Here is a 17,458-nt window from a genome sequence, read left to right on the forward strand (position 1 = left end):
AGGGGTTGCTTCAATCGATCATCTTCTGGACTGAAAGTACACCGTGGTCGACGGACCCTGGCTTTTTGATCTGTTCGGCTGGCCATTGAAGCCATTGGGCGTATTGTGATGGTAGAGTGCTGAACAGCCCTTTCATGAGATGCTCCGACCAGCCTTGCATGAACCAGAAATGTTCGAGGGTTTGGGCCAAGATATTAAAATGCCCTAGCAATATTAGGGGTAGCGCTTCCCTGTGCTGGATGCGAAGTACGAAGTCGTCGCTCATGCTATACAGCCAGCGCATAACGACCTCAAATCGGCCTTGGATGTGCGCCTCCGGCTCGGCTTGGGTGCCAAACGTTTGTTTGAAGCAGTCCTTGAGCAATTCGAGTGAGTCCGTGTACATCTGACGTTCCGGCTCGGGCGTTGTGGCCACTAGATCGGCGAGTTCCTCAAGCCGTTGTTCCCAGATGACCATCTTGTGCATGGGGTCGGGCAATGGCGGACAGTGAGTCCAGGTATGTTCGAAAGATATGTTTCCGTCGTCCCAGCCCGCGATTATGGCCTGTATGCCCATCTTTTGGACGACTATACGGACGCCTCTGAGCAAGCCCCACCAAGGGACCTCGCCGTCTTCTGCGACGACTAATAGATGCCCTGGGCTTGGCTTCCTCGCAAACGTCGATAGACAGACGAGCACGGTGGTGTGGTATAGCGCTTGGCAGTTGTCTTTGTTGATATTTGGCATAAGGGTCGTGATCGCCGGTAAGGCGCTTGTAGAGTGCCGCTCTGCGAGAGCATCGTAGCGCGTGGCCTCAGCCGGCCGGAGTCTGGCGAGATGCTGTGCTGATATCGCCAGAACCATATGAAACACGTATTGGTGTTGGAAGCCTAGCCGCGGTACATGTTCTCGCCACACACGTGCTTCACCGAGGGTAATAGCTGTATGGCACATGTAGTGATGTAGGAGTTCGAGATCATCCCGGTTCAGCACCGCAGGAGCGAGCGAGAGGGAGGAGAAGGATGGCTCGATGGATATAGGGGCCGGTGTACGCGGTGTCTTGGTCGCATCGGATGATTCGGAGGCAGTCGGCGTCGGTAACTTCCGGACAGCGTCCCAGTCCTTTCGTGGGCGGCCCCGTTTTCGCGGTGCCGGTGGCGGCGCCGGTGGTGACAGTTCGGTAGGAGATTGGGTGAGAAGATTCGTGGGCGGAGGAGCGAAGTCGCAGTGCATCGAGAACCTCAGACAGTTGCCGCACTCGGGCTTGGTCTCGTCGCACTGTTCAGTCCGTTACAGTCAGCTTTGATCCGTATGACGAGTCCAATTGCGCGTGACGCGTAGATGAACAGCGATTCAACTTCACAAAGAGTGTAGAGACGCGCCTTGACTTTTCTCCTTTTACAGTTGTGGCATCCATTGCGGGACTTCTTATGGGATCTTCTCTTATTCTTGCGACACGTTCCGCAGCAGCAGCCATTGCCGCTCGTATGCTTGTCCGACGCCGTGCATGCTGATGCTGTCGGGCCGGTCTCGTTCTCGCCCTCGTTCATTGTTCGCGATCGTGGGGCAGCGCTCGTCAAGCGTGGATTCGGTCAGGCTGGTAAGCGGCTAGGTATCGGATGGTGGGACGGCCTTGTCCATTCCTACGAGCGCATTCCGCATATGACGTCTCTTGGCATCGGTTTGGGGTAGCCGGGGGTCAGCATTGAATTAGTCGACACATAATCCAGCACCTCAAAGAGCTTGAAAAATTGTAGAACATCGACGGGACTTTCTCGAAAGCTGTTCGGCAGCCTGCCCGCACGTGGGTCCACGGTCTCGGTCTTGGGTCTCGGATGATTTATCGTATTTGATCCGAGAATTGTTCCGGTTTAATTGGCTGAGCGGGACTCACTCGATCCTTATTCTTCAACATCTCATTCACTGAGCGGTATCTACTGCAAATTATTGCCGAACTTTGACTTTGACAGTTGGAAGTTATGGTTCAACTCATTGAACTCAAATGCTCAACAACTTCTCGACGTTAGAGTCAGCACGCTTAGCTTGCTCCACGAACTACGGACCCGAATCCCTACGCAGATTGGAAAGAATTGACGGCTGTTGGAAGTAACAGAACTTCAATTCAATGTAAAGTTTGTTCTATGTAGCGAAAACTGGGGTATCAACCTCTATCCTCCTGTATCAAATGGGTATCTCTAAGTCATGCTCGTCTACATCCAGGCCTTCGTATTGACCACACCTCTTAAGTCTAACTCATACTCTGCATTAGCTTCTCTCCGGATACTCCTAATGCTCATCGGAGTCATTGGAGTCCTGGGAGTCTGCAATGTGGCGCTATCTCTCCAAGGAGGCCGGTAACTAAGCGGCTGTAATGGTGCCGGTGGCAATGGCTTCATTCTCGGATCAAGATGCTCTGCAATGTGGACCTTGATCATGAAAGAGTCCTCTGAGGGCGAAGGCTCAGGGGATGGTACCGATCGAAGACGAGGGGTAATGACGGGAGGCGGAGTGACAAGGCTCTTGTCTCCGAACGAAAGCCGGCTGCTCGCCCTGTTGAAGGTTTCCTTCACTTCAACCGTTGGCCGTGTGCCTCGTATCGTCGTGAGAAGTCCAGGAATCTTCTTGAGAAGAGGTCGTAGTGCGGGAAGACTGCCACACATTAAGGCGCACGAGATCTCAGCCATGCTCCATGTCACCACATCGACGTTATCCCCTGGCTAAGTCAGCGCCCTGCTTAAAAATACAGTTTAGGTAGAGCGTAAACCTACATGTAGTGTCGTAAGACTCAGCAAACAACAAGAGCCAGCGTAGTCGGACAATTGAAGTGATGCACGCGCTGAAAGAGGGGTGGGTTAGCTAACTCGTGCACAGCATACAAGACAAACGCTAAAACTTACAAAGATCCAAGGCTCAGCATGAATCCCACGGCGATCTTCTTCTTAAAACCCAATTGGAGCCTGCTCAGCTGTTGGATAGGCATAGCAAAGATTACGATATCCTCAACGATGCTGAGAATCGCGCTGGCCATGGCAACGGCATTGACGTTGACGCACTTCCGCTCGAGAGTTCGGTCCCAGATTCCAGCTATGGGTGTGCATTCAAACATGATGACAAAGAGAAAGACCAATCCATGGCCAACGAGGAAAACAAACACCAATTTGTTGATGATTTGAAAGTTGCGATCGGGGAATATGCGGGCGAAAAGGGCAATGATGGACAGCTTGGCCAGAATCAAAACGACGACGTAAAGCATTTGAACGGCGTAGTAGAGCTAAGTTTAATCAATCAGTCAAATTGGTCATAGTCCATGTTGAACTTTTACTTACTTGGAGAATCTTCTGAGCATTTTCAGGGTTTACGTTCCAGTAATGAAGCCCGAAGCCGAGGTCGGCAGCTTTGAAAAGTCAGTGACTGGGTTGCATGGAGAGGGATGAAGACGGCGGCATAAGGGAATTACTCACTCGCAACTACGCAGCCAAGAGTGGTGGCTAGTATGGCCTGGGAGAAGCATTAGTTAACCGAGAACTGCTAGAATACAGGCCAAGGATACCAACTTACGGCAGTGACTATCGTCATCCAATCGTCGATTTCCAAACGGCTTGCGATGATCCATCTCGAAACCAATCTCAATATCACAATCGGAAAGGTGATAACAGCCAACACAGCAACAATCAACTTGATTTCGGTGTTTCGAGATGGGTGGGGGTAAGGGCGGCACAGGTCATCTGTCATGTAAGACAATGCTAAAAGATATCAGTAAAACTCACGATGGTACGTCAGGCTCAAACTCACAAAGCTGGTCTTGCCATGTACATGATGATTGTACGCATCCTGATAGTCCATCTAGGAGAGTGACGTTGGTGCAAACACATGGGGCGATGTTGTCTAGTCCGCAACCCGAACTAAAAAATGCAGTTGTGACACAAGAGACCTATCACAGGATTAGATGAAGTTGACTTACGGTTGAAGTTATCAAGACTTACAGCGCATTGTGGGATCTGAGACATAAGCTCCAACGGAGAAGTTGCTGCATTGGTGCTGTCTTGGCCGAGGACGGTACCTGCTACCCAAGGTAGCAGCGCAAGGAACCACCGCGCGTGGTTTTTCATGGTAAGGTGAAACGTGGAAGAACCAGAACACTGGGACCTATCGGGGTCTTGTTTATCTGAAGAATGTTATCCAGCCCGAATATTCGTCTCGGGAGACTCGGGGCATCGTTCCTAAATGCGACCTTCGGCGTCTCCAGGAAGCACGCTCAAGGCGGAAGTTGAACCAGAGGAGAGCTTGGCCTTGAGATAAGTATGTTGAATCATCGTGCTTCGGACGGACTTGACAGCCCGGATCCAAGATTCGAATGACCTTGGATATCCGCAAACCGTTGGTCAATTTCTATTTCCGACTAGGTTATCATGTACGCGAGCCCTGCGAGTCTGTCATTTGCATCTTGGCAGAGAGCCTACAAAATACTACACATGCATGCAAAGCGTCTGATATTGATTCGACCCACGCGAGTATTCTTGAGTTGGGGTTACAATAGTCTCCGAACAAGGCAAAACGCTATGAGCCTCGCAGCTTAATTCGGCATGAGCGACCATTGTGGTGGGCGGGGTGAATCCAAGTCTGAATCATGAACCCTGGTGCCGGCAGCGAGATCCATTGGTCCGTCCGATGTCCGCTGGGTCGGGGTTTCAAGTTGACATGCCGTCAAGTGAGCCCGTGCAACCTTTCCGGCCATCTCTCTGGGTCACTGAGAAACGGGTGGGCAGATCATATTGCTTGATCAATATAAAGAAACTCAAATATCGTAGTGGTTTTGGCAGCTTGCTGCGAGCGGCACTCTATCAACCTACCCACTCTAGCGCAAGCAGCCCTGCCTTTGCCTCATGCACCCGCACGAGTTGGCAAGCACCCCGCTCGCTATCACATTCTGGCTCCATGTAGCTAACCACGTGTAGAGCGTGTGCGATTCAAGTCCGCGTGCGCTGATGTTCTCACCTGGGGTCGGTTGTGGAGCAGTTGAGTAGAATCACGTCAAAGTCCCCACGCGATAACCGCAAACGCGGGCCCGGACTTTGAAAAGAGGCGATTAAAAATCAGGATGTTGACGTAACCCGGAGGCGGGATGATATTGATCAGAACTATCCGCAGGACCGCAGCCACACCCGGAAATGTGACAGGTCATCTTCTTACCCGAAGTTGAAGTCTCAAAGGTCATGTGCGCTGGTGCGGCCTTTGCGGAACCACGAGAACGAGAAGCTCGGGTCGACGTGAAATGGAGTTAGGTACGCTAACGCCACAGCCGCGCGTCTGTAACGAGGTGTTCCCTGAGTCAAGCGCCAGCCTTGAGGCACGCCAAGTGCTGTAGATTGCCTGTAGTTATCAAGAGGTCTGGAACCAAGCTTCGGCTCGCCATCGTAAGGTGTGATGGAAGATACGGATACCGTTGGTCGGCCTTCCGCGTACTCCGGACTTCTTCGGCCGGGACCTCACCTTGGGATGGCCACATGCCGCACACCGGTGTGACAATGGATGCTTAGCGTGCTCCAAACCCATGGCAAAGACGTGCTGCCGCATGCCTATTTTGCATTTAGACTTTGAGGCAAGGGCCGTCCCCAGCTGTGGCCCTGTGGGAGCCGTTATCTTGCGTGGATTGAACTCCCCAATCCTTAGCAAGTTAGCACTCAGCTTGTGCGCACCTCCAAGCTTGGCTTGCCTTACACTGCGTTGCGTTCGAGAGAGTTTACTAGCTCAGGCAAGTCATTAACCTTAGCCAACCCGGGGTTGCACAACATTCGGTCCTGGGAAATGCTCGCTGTTTCTAGTAAAATGAAAGCTTGCCCAGAAAGAATAATAATCAATTGTCGCGTGAAGACAGACTTCAACCGAGGTATTGGGAGTTACTCATAACCAACAAGACTCTGAACTCTCATCCAGTGCAATCGATTGATCAAATGAAAGAGACAACGTTGCATAATAGTCGGAAAAGTAGAGCCAAGCGAAACCTGTCTTGGCAATGTGCCGCCATGCCGCATCTCCCACGCCGATAGCGTCGCAACAACACTGAAGGCTGCAGAAAAAGGAAGATTTGACACTTGCGTCACCCTATCGGTCATATCCGCAATCTGACAGATGATGTGACAAGAAGACAGCCTAACATTATTTTCATCCCCACGGTGTTCAAGTGTATGCCAATTCCGACATGATCTTGATTTGCGATATTATCACAGCAATTGACCGGGCTTTTCCCCAGTGATGCACTCCCACCATGCTGAATCCACTCTATGGGCCTTTCCCGTCGACGGGAAGCATCCAGGTTCTCAGAGTCAGACCAGGCGGTGAATCGAGCGTCCTGAAGGCGGGTTCGGAGGCGGGTTCGGAGGCGGGTTTTCGAGGCGGGTTTCGAGTCATTAACCCCCGAGACTCCTCATATTTGCGCCTTTCCTGCACGTGGAACAGGTTCTCATTAAGACGATGAAGATGATTCGTGCGAGGTCAACAGTGGGACCATGATGTCGATGGTCATGAATCAGTAGCGATTCCCCGATTGCGCCATGTGCTCATAAACCCACAGATTCCTAGGGCCAATGTCAGTTGATGTGGTCTTTATCAGTCCGAATGATGTCGACGATCGAGCTCGGCAATTTCACAAACCAGGTGCGAGATGTTTACGGAATCACTCCAAAAGTCTTCTTTAAATGTGTGCTCGAGGGTATTACATTCGTGAATAAGGGAGTGTGACGAACATGAGCGTTCAAGACCGGCATTTGGATATGTACATGTACGAACGAACTGCGTCGAGGACAAAAGTGCCTCTCGGTTACTTGTTCTTTCATCAGTACAGCAACCTTTTGACTACTGGGTTTGTCTATTTCATCAGGCCCAGCGTCAATGAGCTACCCGCGTACTTATGCCAGCTGTAGGCTTGATGTTCAGGTATACGCAGTTGCGAAGGTATTCAAAACGGATGTCTGAACTCGTGCAGCTTTCACATTAAGGAGCATTGTGATTCTATTAAAGGATGAAAGGTCGTCATGGTCGAGTGGGTTCATGGCAGAACGTTCAGTGAGGGCAACTCAATGAAATTATCACCTAAAGTTGGCACGAGTAATCTAGTATTCATGCGCTAGCGGCTACATTAAAAGTGATAAGCGTACGTTGTCCAGCAACGGCATCGCGAATTCCACAATAGTCGCATCTCTCGACGCACCCACAACACTGGCGAGACTCCTCTAATAGCTGTCAATTCCTTCAGAGGCAACAGAAAACCGAAGACATAAATAGTTTGGATCAAGAAATAGTCTTTGCCAAATGTAAATCAGAACTAGGAACTAGGTAGACCTCGCTGTATGAATTATGCAGTGTCCCTGTGGCTTATCGGAATGAGGCCATGTCTTGGACAAATTTGAGTATTCTGAAGACTCAATGCTGATGTTGTCTATTGCTACTCAATCGCAATTCAAAAGCGATAACCATGCACACAATCTGGATCTGGATGAGTTTTCATGTGTTGATAACAGCTAGAAATATTCAATCTTCATGCTGTCAATGGTGCATGTGGAAACACCCTGATATTGAGAAAGGCTGCAACCAACGCTGGTCAAACAACATTCAATTCGAGGCATTCATTGGGCCGTTGTCTATGCATTGGCTATGTTGGCATAGACTGTTCTAATTCCTGGAAGAAGACCACAACTTCACCAGACAGGCTTTCACAATGTCTTCAGCTTTAATGGACCAATGTTCAAAAGCAGATGACGTAGACAGCTTCATAACATGAATCATTCCCAGAACATTGGTCATGGCCGAGTCACAACTCACTGGGACGGACACAACTAAAGAAATTACTACGTCTTCACAGATGATGTGACATTAACGTGTTAAATATAGATGGTCTTCTTAGTTATTGTTACCGGTAAACAAGCAGCAGCAGAGACGAAGAAGTCGCTTTAACTTCCATAGCTACTTTTGAAAGTTTCAATTCATTCATCGGCTGCTTGGCCTAATAGGAATTCCGCCGAGAAGCACATCCTATCGACTAAGGTACGGAATTCCACGAGGGACCGAGCTCAAATTTGATTACTTATAAGGTGGTAAGAGAAATGTTTGCATCAGTACTTCTGAGATTTGCTACTTCACTGAGAGTAAAGAGCTGCTGGCACGCGTCCTATGGGTGATGTTTCTAGTCATTCTGAACATCTTTGACGCAAAGACGACGGCAACAAGGCTCACGGAAACGGAGGCCAGCGATCTGACTATCATTCCATATATCCATGGATTCGGCGTTGCCGAAGTGAATTAAACCATTAATAAGAAGATAAGCATTGAAATATCGGCATCATAGAACAAGATGCATTGCCGCCCTGACCACAGGCGGGGCGAGTATCTGCGGTGCTGTCGTCTGGTCCTACTGTTCAAATGCGCACGTAATAGCACAGTAGAGTAAGCAGTACTTGTAGTCATCAAGGCATATATGCAAACGTTCGGAAGGCAGTTGAGGTCATGCGCACGGAATCCATTTGCCGCAAGTGCGAAGTGGTGTAGTGAGGGGTTGTCAGAGCCCTCCCGGATAGGGGCTAGTTAGAGGTAGTAAGGAGTCCAAGCAACAAAGGAGCAGCTCAGATATATATACAGCGCAGGGAGTACACGTCGGGGGAGGAGCAGATTTCAGTAATTCATCATTCTACCCCTAACTGCAGTTGGCCTCTGAGAGCTTCCACCCTGCGTCAACACCCCAACTTGACAGGGGTTTAGGTCTCGAGGGTCTTGAGGGGTGAGAACTACGTCTGCCACAAGGTTCAATGTGTTGACGTTGATGATATGGGTTATTTAACATTGCAAACCCATAGTCACGTTATTAGGCAAGGTAAGAGTAGAAAGTACATTTAAGAGGCGTCGACTGTCATTACTTCATCACACAATATTGCCATGAGGTAAAGTGCGAGCCGATATCTATAGCTCTTGAACAGCTCTTCTCACGCTATAAGCGTGCGATTGAACAAGACAAAGTCTTGAATAAGCTTGATTCTGTGAGAGCTAACATGAATCACTACTTTCTCTAAAGAAGATGCAGGCACTGTCGTGTAACACAGGCGCACAGGGTGAAAGACAGTGGCAGGCTGACAAGGATGCATCTTCCGGATTTGTAGCCGACGAGTATCAGGATGCCCTCGGTACCTTGATATGCACATCGAATAAAACAACTTGTTGCGGGATACGTGGTCTTACCGCTGCTTTTCCCACGTGTCCTACTAGAAGCCTAACCGGGCCCCTTGAATCTCTCCCTTCTGCGGCCAGCCGAGGCATCGAGACCCCGTCCCTCAGCCCAACACATTTCTTATTCATCACCATGCATTCCGACGTGCATCTGCCCATCAGCAATTTGCCCCTTCAACAGAGTGATGAGCACGCCTATCTTGTCTCGGCGGTAAGCGACGATTTGTCCGTTGGGCGTCGTCTTGTGTCGCAGGACAGAAAAACAGACCAACGGTAACCAGATATAGGAAACGAGAACCCCGATGTCACCCCAGTCTCATCGCTTCTTTGGGAAGGTTACAACAGATCTCGCGGATGTTGATTCATTGGTACTCGGCCTTCAACCTTTGCGAGATGCATGCAGGCTTGCTGGTCCAGACCAATTGGCCAGAACCCGAGTGCGTGTCCTACCTCCTGTCTTACCTGCATGTCCCATCTATGAATCCTTCCAGGGCTAGTTCAAGTCAGCCTGCGTGCTGCTTGCCCTGCTGGCGGTGGCAATATCACTAGGGCTTTGATAAGACGTGCTGACAGCCTGACTGGGAGGTTTAAGTCTTGGCGAGGGTTCGAGATGGAGTTAAAAGCTTGACTTCGGCAGTCGCATCCTCCCACGCAACGCCAAGTCGTCTGCCCCAGAAGTTCGTCTGATCTGGTTTCCCCGGTTTTCTGTGCTGGTCTCGAGCTACACAATCGTCAAAATGGAGTCCGACAGCGCCCCAACGTCAGAAAAACACGCTCAAACCGAATCGATCGAAGTCGGCGAGTCGCAGCCCTTCGACCACCTTGCGACTAAGAAGCTCTTGAGGAAGCTAGATTGGCATATAATTCCCTTTATGAGTCTGATCTACCTGTGAGTTGTCGCACAGACATTTGTCCAATACCACCGCAGCATCTAGCCATGCGACACTAATAGTGACTTGGGACCAAGACTATGCTTCCTCGACAGGACGAACATTGGAAATGCTAGATTGGACCACTTGGAACAGGACCTCAAGCTGAAGGGAATTCAGTACAATGACTGCCTTGCCATTCTTTTCCCGTTCTACATCGCGGCCGAGATCCCGAGCAACATGATGATGAAGCGCCTTCGGCCATCGATCTGGCTGACATTCATCATGGTTTGCTGGTCTGCATCTATGATTGGACAGGGATTTGTAAAGGACTACTCAGGGCTCATGGCGACTCGAGTCTTTCTTGGAATCTTTGAGGGTGGCTTGTTTCCCGGCGTCAACTACTACATCACGCAATGGTGAGGCTCTCTCCTCTGATGCTCTGATCAGCACGCCCTTTTTATAGACGAGGTCCTGACAAAAACGTGAACAGGTACTGCAGAAACGAATGCGGCTTCAGAATGGCCCTTTTCTTCTCCGCAGCCACGCTCGCCGGTGCGTTTGGTGGTATTCTTGCGCGAGGAATTGCCGAGATGCACGGGGTTGGCGGTCTCTCGGCCTGGGCATGGATCTTCATCCTCGAAGGTATCCTGAGTATTTTGGTGTCTTTCACCGCATACTGGGCCATATATGACTATCCCGCCACGTAAGATGAAAACCCAGGAGATGTCCGACTGAATATGGAGTATTATGAGCTGACCATCGTCACTTACAGCGCGCAATTCCTCTCAGAGAAGGAGCGATCTGAAGTCCAGCGCCGACTGCAAGTAGACTCAGGCCACTTATCCAACGAGTTCAACATCAAATATGTTTGGCAGGCTATCAAGGATTGGAAGATCTACATCCACATGCTGATCTGCATGGCGGGCTTCTGCCCAATCTACTCGATTGCCTTGTTCTTGCCCACCATTATCAAGAACATGGGGTACACCTCCAACAACGCTCAATTGATGTCGGTACCGCCGTATTGCTTCGCTTGTATATTCACCATTGCCGCCAGTTGGTATGCGGATCGCGTAAGACAGCGCGGTATTTTCCTGATGGGATTCCAGCTAGTGGGTATTCTGGGCTTCGGTCTCTTGGTTGGCACCAGCAAGTCTTCTGCACAATATGCTGGCACCATCTTTGCCGCGATCGGTAAGCTTCTACTTCCGTCACTGTAGAAACGGGAGAAACCTATGTGCTGACACGACGTTAGGGATCTACCCTCAAATCCCACTTGGCCTTGCTTGGAATAGCAGCAACATTGGTGGAAGTTTGAAGCGGGGAACCGGCATCGCGATGCAAGTCATGGGTGGTAACTGCGGCGGCATCATTGCGTCCTACGTTTACCTTAGCCGGGATGGACCCCGCTACACAACCGGTCACAGCATTCTCATTGGCTTTGTGAGGTAAGAGAGAACCATAATGACACTTTGGCCAGTGATTACGCATGCTAACTTTCACTAGCATGGCCTTCTTCTTGACGCTATTCATGACCACATGGTGCAGAAGGGAGAACGCTCGCAGAGATCTTGTTGCTAGCGAGGCTGGGGTGCAGGAGTTGACTGCCGAACAAAAGGAACTGGAAGCTGAGCTGGAAGATAACGTGCCGTGGTTCAGATACACTATATGAGACGTGTGGACCCAGTACAGGTCTTCCTGAGAGAGGCTGGACTCGGGAGATGAGGTAGAGGGGTAAATTTCTCAGGTTAGCTTATTCGATGCCTTGTCTAATGGCAATTTAACCCGAGATCAGATCATCCAGTGATCTATTCGGACCCTATGTATAAGTCAGGAGCGGTGTTATGTAGAGAAACTAGGCGTTCGACTTTTGGTAAATAGACCAGGCTCCACTGAAGTTTCGGTCACGATCCGGGCTCTGGTCAGCAGAACCTTGCTGAGACGAACTTAGTCGAATCGCAACCCTAGAGCCGCGAAGATCTAATCGCTGCCGTCGCTATTATAGCCTACTTATTGACACAGGTTTTCGATAGTGACATCTGACACCTGCATTTTCGGTCCGAACAACTGAAAGCCGCCACGTCCCATGTTTGTGTGAGATTCGATGCGACAGTAGACGCCAGCAAGTGACTCGGCCGACGAGGGGGCCTTTCAGAAACCTGGGCGCCGCGGCTGGTGGTGGGCGGGATCAAAGTAAGCTTTTCACGTTTCGTCGATCCCGGAGGAGTCCTTGCGCGGGATGAATCGTTCCATCGCGCTTAATCTGGGGGCCTAAACGACGTTGAAGGGCCATGGAAACCAGGATGGCGGTTTCAGAACAAGGGACCGTTTTCGCACGAATGTTGGCGGTCTGGACTGACTGACATTGCAGTGAAAGACTGGAGAATTCCTAGCCAGTCGAGAGCGAGATAATGGAATGGAGCGAGCAGAAGAATTGGCGATGATGCAAAGATGTTTGTTTGTTGAGCGGCACAATGGCTAAGTTTGCGATCATTAGATCATATCCGTCATACCCGATGTACGAGATTTTTCGGGTAGCTGAGCCACCTCATCGCCCAAGAATGACAGGACCGGCCGGTCTCGAACGTCATACGACAACGAACACGACGAATGCGACGAACACGACATGACCAAAGACGTCAGTTTCCGAAGCCAAGCCTCAGGAATATAAACGCCGAAATATACTCTAGAGTCTGGCTAGGAGTAGAGATTTCGATCTCTGTAAGGTAAAAACCCGTGAGTCCGTGGGGCTATGTTGGTTGAGATGGATACTTCGTACAGGTGATGAACGGCAGCATAGAAGATCATTGTTCTAGAAGACATTTTCAGGGTTCGCTCGGTTTCGGTTTCATCGATACTCTCCGGCCCCGTGGCTAGTGGGCTCGCGCCACGAAAAATGCTTAGCTAGCGCCCCACGATTGTAGATGAGCTGATTTCCCTTGAGCGCACGTCCTTGCCGGTAGAATGGGACATTGGCCCGTTTTATGCCCTCGATGGACCTCGTTTGGGATATAACTCGGCGAGGAGGAATGCAGCCTTACAGATAGTAGTCTGTAACGCCCCCGGAAAGGTTATGGCTACCATCAGGTGCGGAGGGGAAAGGGGAGGGATGGCAAGTGTGCCTTGCTACCGGGCTGACAGCCGTCAAGAAAGATTTGGATTGATAGACACAGGGGACCGGGTAGTAGCGGGAGCTTAGGGTTCATGGAGATAAAGGGGCATGGCAAGGCCCCGTCGTGCCCGTTAACCCCGGAAGCCTAACACAAATCTCGTCGAGTATTGGGTGGTGTTGGCCCCCGGCATCACGACGTGACGGCGTGGGCACTGGCCAAGACGGGAGGATAATTTTGTGAGGAACCTTGGTAGGAACCTTGGTGACAGAATGTTATGCTGCCACACTGACTTATGTCATCTGCGCCGAGTGGTTGAGCGGCCCAGATGATCACAGTGATACACGTATTGACTATGTTGCGTTGCCCATCCAATACATGTATCTAGGTATGCAACTCCACGCAACGCATGCCGACGTTGATGGAGGCTTGGTGGAGGAATTGACGTCTCGATGCCGTGGCTCTTGGCCACATGAGTGATATTCAGGTCTGCATGTTCTACAGATACCTCCTAGTTCGTAGTAGTTTCCTACTAGTGCTTCCAACGGGCAGGATCAGGAGCCCCCAACCCAACGTGAATCGTCATTTAGCGAACATGGATCTCGAGGGAGAGGTCGAATCTTTATTAGAGTGCCGCCCCTCTCGTGGCATCCCTGAGCCTGAGCCTGAGCCACCACCACCACTGGCACCACATAGGAAGAGTGCTTCGGCCTGATGATAGCTTAGATGAAACGTAACCGTACACGCCGACACACCACTCTTGCTTCTTTACAACGTCCTGCCCATCCCCTCCCTTCAATCTTTACACTCGAGAGTCAACAACAGGCTAGGCTCCAATAGGAACGGGCAGAATACGGCCTTGTTCGTTTCACTTTCTCCACGCACACGCCATTCCAGATCCGTACGAGCCGCTATGTTATTGTGTTTCTGACGCACCCGCCCGTGCTTCGGCTTGACTCGTCAGCAAGGCGCATTTTGGGGCCAGCTTTTCTTCAATACCCGCCCCGGCGCTGCCCAGCACGGGACGGGGCAGACTCACTCCCAGTCACTCCGAGATTCCCAAGAACCATCTTCACCGTCTGGTCACTGCTTCGCTTGCGTCTCTTTCACGATATAACTCGAGTGGCTTGCTCCGCGCTTCGTTCCTGGGCGGGTGTTCAAAACCGGCCCAATTCGGAATTGAACTTAACTACGGCTTCATCGCGCGCCAGCAAAAGCTTCCTCCCCGACGACAGACAGGACCATAGATACCCATCACCTCACCACTACTCGTACTCACCCTATCTTACACTACATACCTTACATCACTTATTCACGCTACCGCCGATACACTAAGCTATTACCTCAGTCGTTCCGCTGCAGAAAACACCACAGACCATCTTCGGCCCTGGCGCCCATCTCCCCGACTTGCCTCTCCTCTCTCAGTCCCAACCCATTTGCCATTCACCATCCACCAACCAACCAACCACCCATCCATCCTCACAACCCCACATATTCGCTTTCGGTCTCCTCGACTTGCTGGTTGGCTTCCAACGACACACCAAATGATCGTTGTCTACGGTACCTTTGGCGGACCGCGCCGCTCTTGAAGTGAAGGAGAGCCACATCTTGCTGACATCTCGTCACTGGTACTCAACCGATTCGTCAGATTGCCGACTCTTTCCCCTGCCCATCGCTCTCATCGGATTCCTGTAGCAAGGGGGCTTGAGGTCTAGGTGTCCCCAAAGTCGTGAGAGTTCTCTCATCTGGCAGCCCAAAGGCACTTCGCTCGCCTGTCTGGGGTCCAGCCTGCCCACTCTTCATCGGACGCGAGGTTGGGGAAGTTACGGCAGCTGTTGCCATTTGCGCCAATCTAGGATAACAGCCAGGACCGAGAAGGAAGAGTGAAAGGGCTGCTTATCCCGCTTGCTGCAAGATGCCGCGCCTAGGGTACAAGAAGTCTCGCGGTGGCTGTGCAAGGTGTAAACAGCGTCGTGTAAAAGTACTTACCACCCTTCATCCACACACATACACATGCACACTCATCACCTCTCTGACATTCACAAACCATCTCGTATATCGAGCGCGGCCCGGCTGACACTTCTTAACCCAGTGCGATGAGAACAAGCCGTGTGGCGCCTGTATCAGGCACAACACCCAGTGCAGTCTCCTCGAGGGCTCAGTGGACGGCTCAGGCTCCGGTGACAACATGAGCTGGGAGCCGGCATCCAATTCTAACGCGGCGGGACTCTCCAGAGTGCCGAGTTTTCAACGGAGGAGCTCATCGCGAAAAGGATCCAGTGGCAGCCGCAAGATGCAAACGCCATCAATCAGCCCAATAGACCACTCATTGACGCCGCCGAGTCTACTCGAGGCCACCCTCAACCTACCGGCAGACTTCGTCAGCGACCGGGGCTCTTCTATCGGAAATAGGCGGTCCTCTATCGCCGCCTCGAGCCCCGACCCGTTTCCCTACTTTGTCAAGTTTTCAACCGAACCCGTGGAACCGGTTCATTTGAACAAGTGGATCACAGATCTCGAGCTGATGCACCAGTACTCCACGGCCACCAGTCTCACGATGCCCAGGTCGTCGGACGTGAGCAGTATCTGGCAGTTTGAGGTACCGAAGCTCGGTCTGACGTACATGTTCCTGATGCACGAAATCCTCGCTATCGGTGCTTTACATCTAGGGTACCTCCACCCGGAGCAGCGCGAATCTTACGCCTTGCATGCCTCACAGCATCAGAGTGATGCGATAGCGGGCATGCGAGAGTCACTCATGAACATTACGACGGAAAACTGCCACGCTCTGTTCGCGGCATCGTCATTACTGTTGCTCAATGCATACTCTACATTCCCGTATCAAAGGGGAGCCCCTCACTCACAAGAGGCGCCAACTGTCGACAATGTTCTCGACGTCTTCCTACTTGTGAGAGGAATGAGCCACATCTTATCATCATTTCAACCATCTATCCAGGCAGGGCCTTTTAGGCACTTCTTCACAGAGGTCGTCACTCCCGCGACTACACCATTGCTGGAGGCAGTCACACAGCATCTCGAGAACCTCCAAATAAGTTTAAAGACATCCAGCGCCGACGAACAAACCAAAGCCATCGTCAGCAAGGAGATCGACGTGTTTCTCGGGTGGATCATGCACGCCGTTGAGACAACAGCGTTCCCAGAGCTGCGGGTGGCCTTGACATGGCCCATCAACCTCGCCGAGGAGTATCTACAGCTGCTCCGGAACCGCGATCCTGCGGCGCTGACTCTGTTGGCTTACTACTCGGTCGTCGTCCGCTCGACGGAAGCTACCACGTGGTTTATGCAGGGATGGGGCATCAACTCGGCGCGGGCGATAGTATCAGACTTAGATCCAGAGTGGAAAGAGTTGGTCAAATGGCCATTGGCCTTCATAAGCGACAGAAGTATACAGCTTTAGTTGTCATCTAAACAAATCAAAGAACAAAACATTTAGACTACCCCATTCCGGCCATCCCTTGAACTGCTTTACTAGAGATGCCAATACTCTTCGGACCTCAGAGCAGACACTGATGGCTAGTACGATGAGAGCCGCGACATCCCGCGTGCGACAATTCCACGCTGAAGCTTCATGGAGTTGCAGGGACACCAACGTCAACTGTCAGCTTTTCTGATGCCGTCTACCCGAACAACCTTCCATTTAGGTCTGTTAGGCTCGAAAGTCTAACTAGCCGATCAACAATAATCTAAAGAATTCGGCCGAGCGGCGGCAGAGCGCAATGCAGGCTTCAACGGCCCGGAGATTTCTTGGCGACTACAACTCGTTCGACCTACCTACTTAGGATAGAGGCCATTAGCATTGAAGGTAATGCATATTCAACTACAGAACCTACTAAGAACACAAATGAAGCTGTAGAGTCAGAGTGTGAGCGATCTGAAACAATCAAAACAGGAACAGACGGGTCGTACCTCAAACCCCGAAACCGAAACCGAGGTGGGTGCACTGGTCTGGTGCTAGGTGCACTAGTGGGGGTGTTGCGATCGAAGCTTAAGTGATCCGACCTAGCTACGCTCCGCTCCGGCTCTATGAACAATAACTAGCGGAAAGTGGGAATGGTAAGGCTGAGTATGACTCTGCCGCCGGTTTAAACACTACTTGACGCGCTGCTTAAGCCGTTACTACCGTCATAGCCTTTGTCCACGGAGAATTTGTCGGTAGCTAGGGGTCCCCGATGACACTGGATCCTAGCTTTCCTTCAGCAGAAGGCCACAAGATGGCCAAGACGTTGAAAGGGATAAAAAGCTTAAAGACGCTTATTGACGCC

General features: G+C 51.1%; 4 protein-coding genes across 4 annotated transcripts; 2 read left to right on the top strand and 2 right to left on the bottom strand.

The window, feature by feature from the left end:
- Positions 1–10: 10 nt before the first annotated feature.
- BDP81DRAFT_334721 (uncharacterized protein) lies at positions 11–1,530 on the bottom strand (the record flags this gene model as incomplete). The annotated part of the gene is made up of 2 exons (XM_060585788.1): positions 11–1,258; positions 1,369–1,530. The coding sequence occupies 2 exons, from the start codon at positions 1,528–1,530 to the stop codon at positions 11–13; spliced, it is 1,410 nt and encodes a 469-aa protein (XP_060438270.1).
- A 306-nt stretch (positions 1,531–1,836) lies between these two features.
- Positions 1,837–4,457, bottom strand: BDP81DRAFT_441785 (uncharacterized protein). The gene is made up of 8 exons (XM_060591622.1): positions 3,964–4,457; positions 3,773–3,911; positions 3,539–3,723; positions 3,442–3,478; positions 3,307–3,374; positions 2,878–3,251; positions 2,749–2,816; positions 1,837–2,693 (listed from the first exon to the last, which is right to left on the bottom strand). Exons 1-8 carry the CDS (start codon positions 4,087–4,089, stop codon positions 2,191–2,193), a joined length of 1,500 nt encoding a protein of 499 aa, XP_060438271.1. The 5' UTR covers positions 4,090–4,457; the 3' UTR covers positions 1,837–2,190.
- Positions 4,458–9,930: 5,473 nt separating this feature from the next.
- On the top strand, positions 9,931–11,737 carry BDP81DRAFT_466191 (high-affinity nicotinic acid transporter; the record flags this gene model as incomplete). The annotated part of the gene is made up of 6 exons (XM_060594368.1): positions 9,931–10,082; positions 10,161–10,481; positions 10,556–10,768; positions 10,838–11,259; positions 11,321–11,513; positions 11,572–11,737. 6 exons carry the CDS (start codon positions 9,931–9,933, stop codon positions 11,735–11,737), a joined length of 1,467 nt encoding a protein of 488 aa, XP_060438272.1.
- A 3,199-nt stretch (positions 11,738–14,936) lies between these two features.
- Positions 14,937–16,893, top strand: BDP81DRAFT_154072 (uncharacterized protein). The gene is made up of 2 exons (XM_060581936.1): positions 14,937–15,156; positions 15,268–16,893. The coding sequence occupies exons 1-2, from the start codon at positions 15,091–15,093 to the stop codon at positions 16,591–16,593; spliced, it is 1,392 nt and encodes a 463-aa protein (XP_060438273.1). The 5' UTR covers positions 14,937–15,090; the 3' UTR covers positions 16,594–16,893.
- Positions 16,894–17,458: the final 565 nt, after the last annotated feature.

The sequence above is a fragment of the Colletotrichum phormii genome (genome assembly GCF_030913505.1).
Source record: "Colletotrichum phormii strain CBS 102054 chromosome Unknown BDP81scaffold_37, whole genome shotgun sequence".
In the NCBI taxonomy this organism is placed as follows: Eukaryota; Fungi; Ascomycota; class Sordariomycetes; order Glomerellales; family Glomerellaceae; genus Colletotrichum; species Colletotrichum phormii.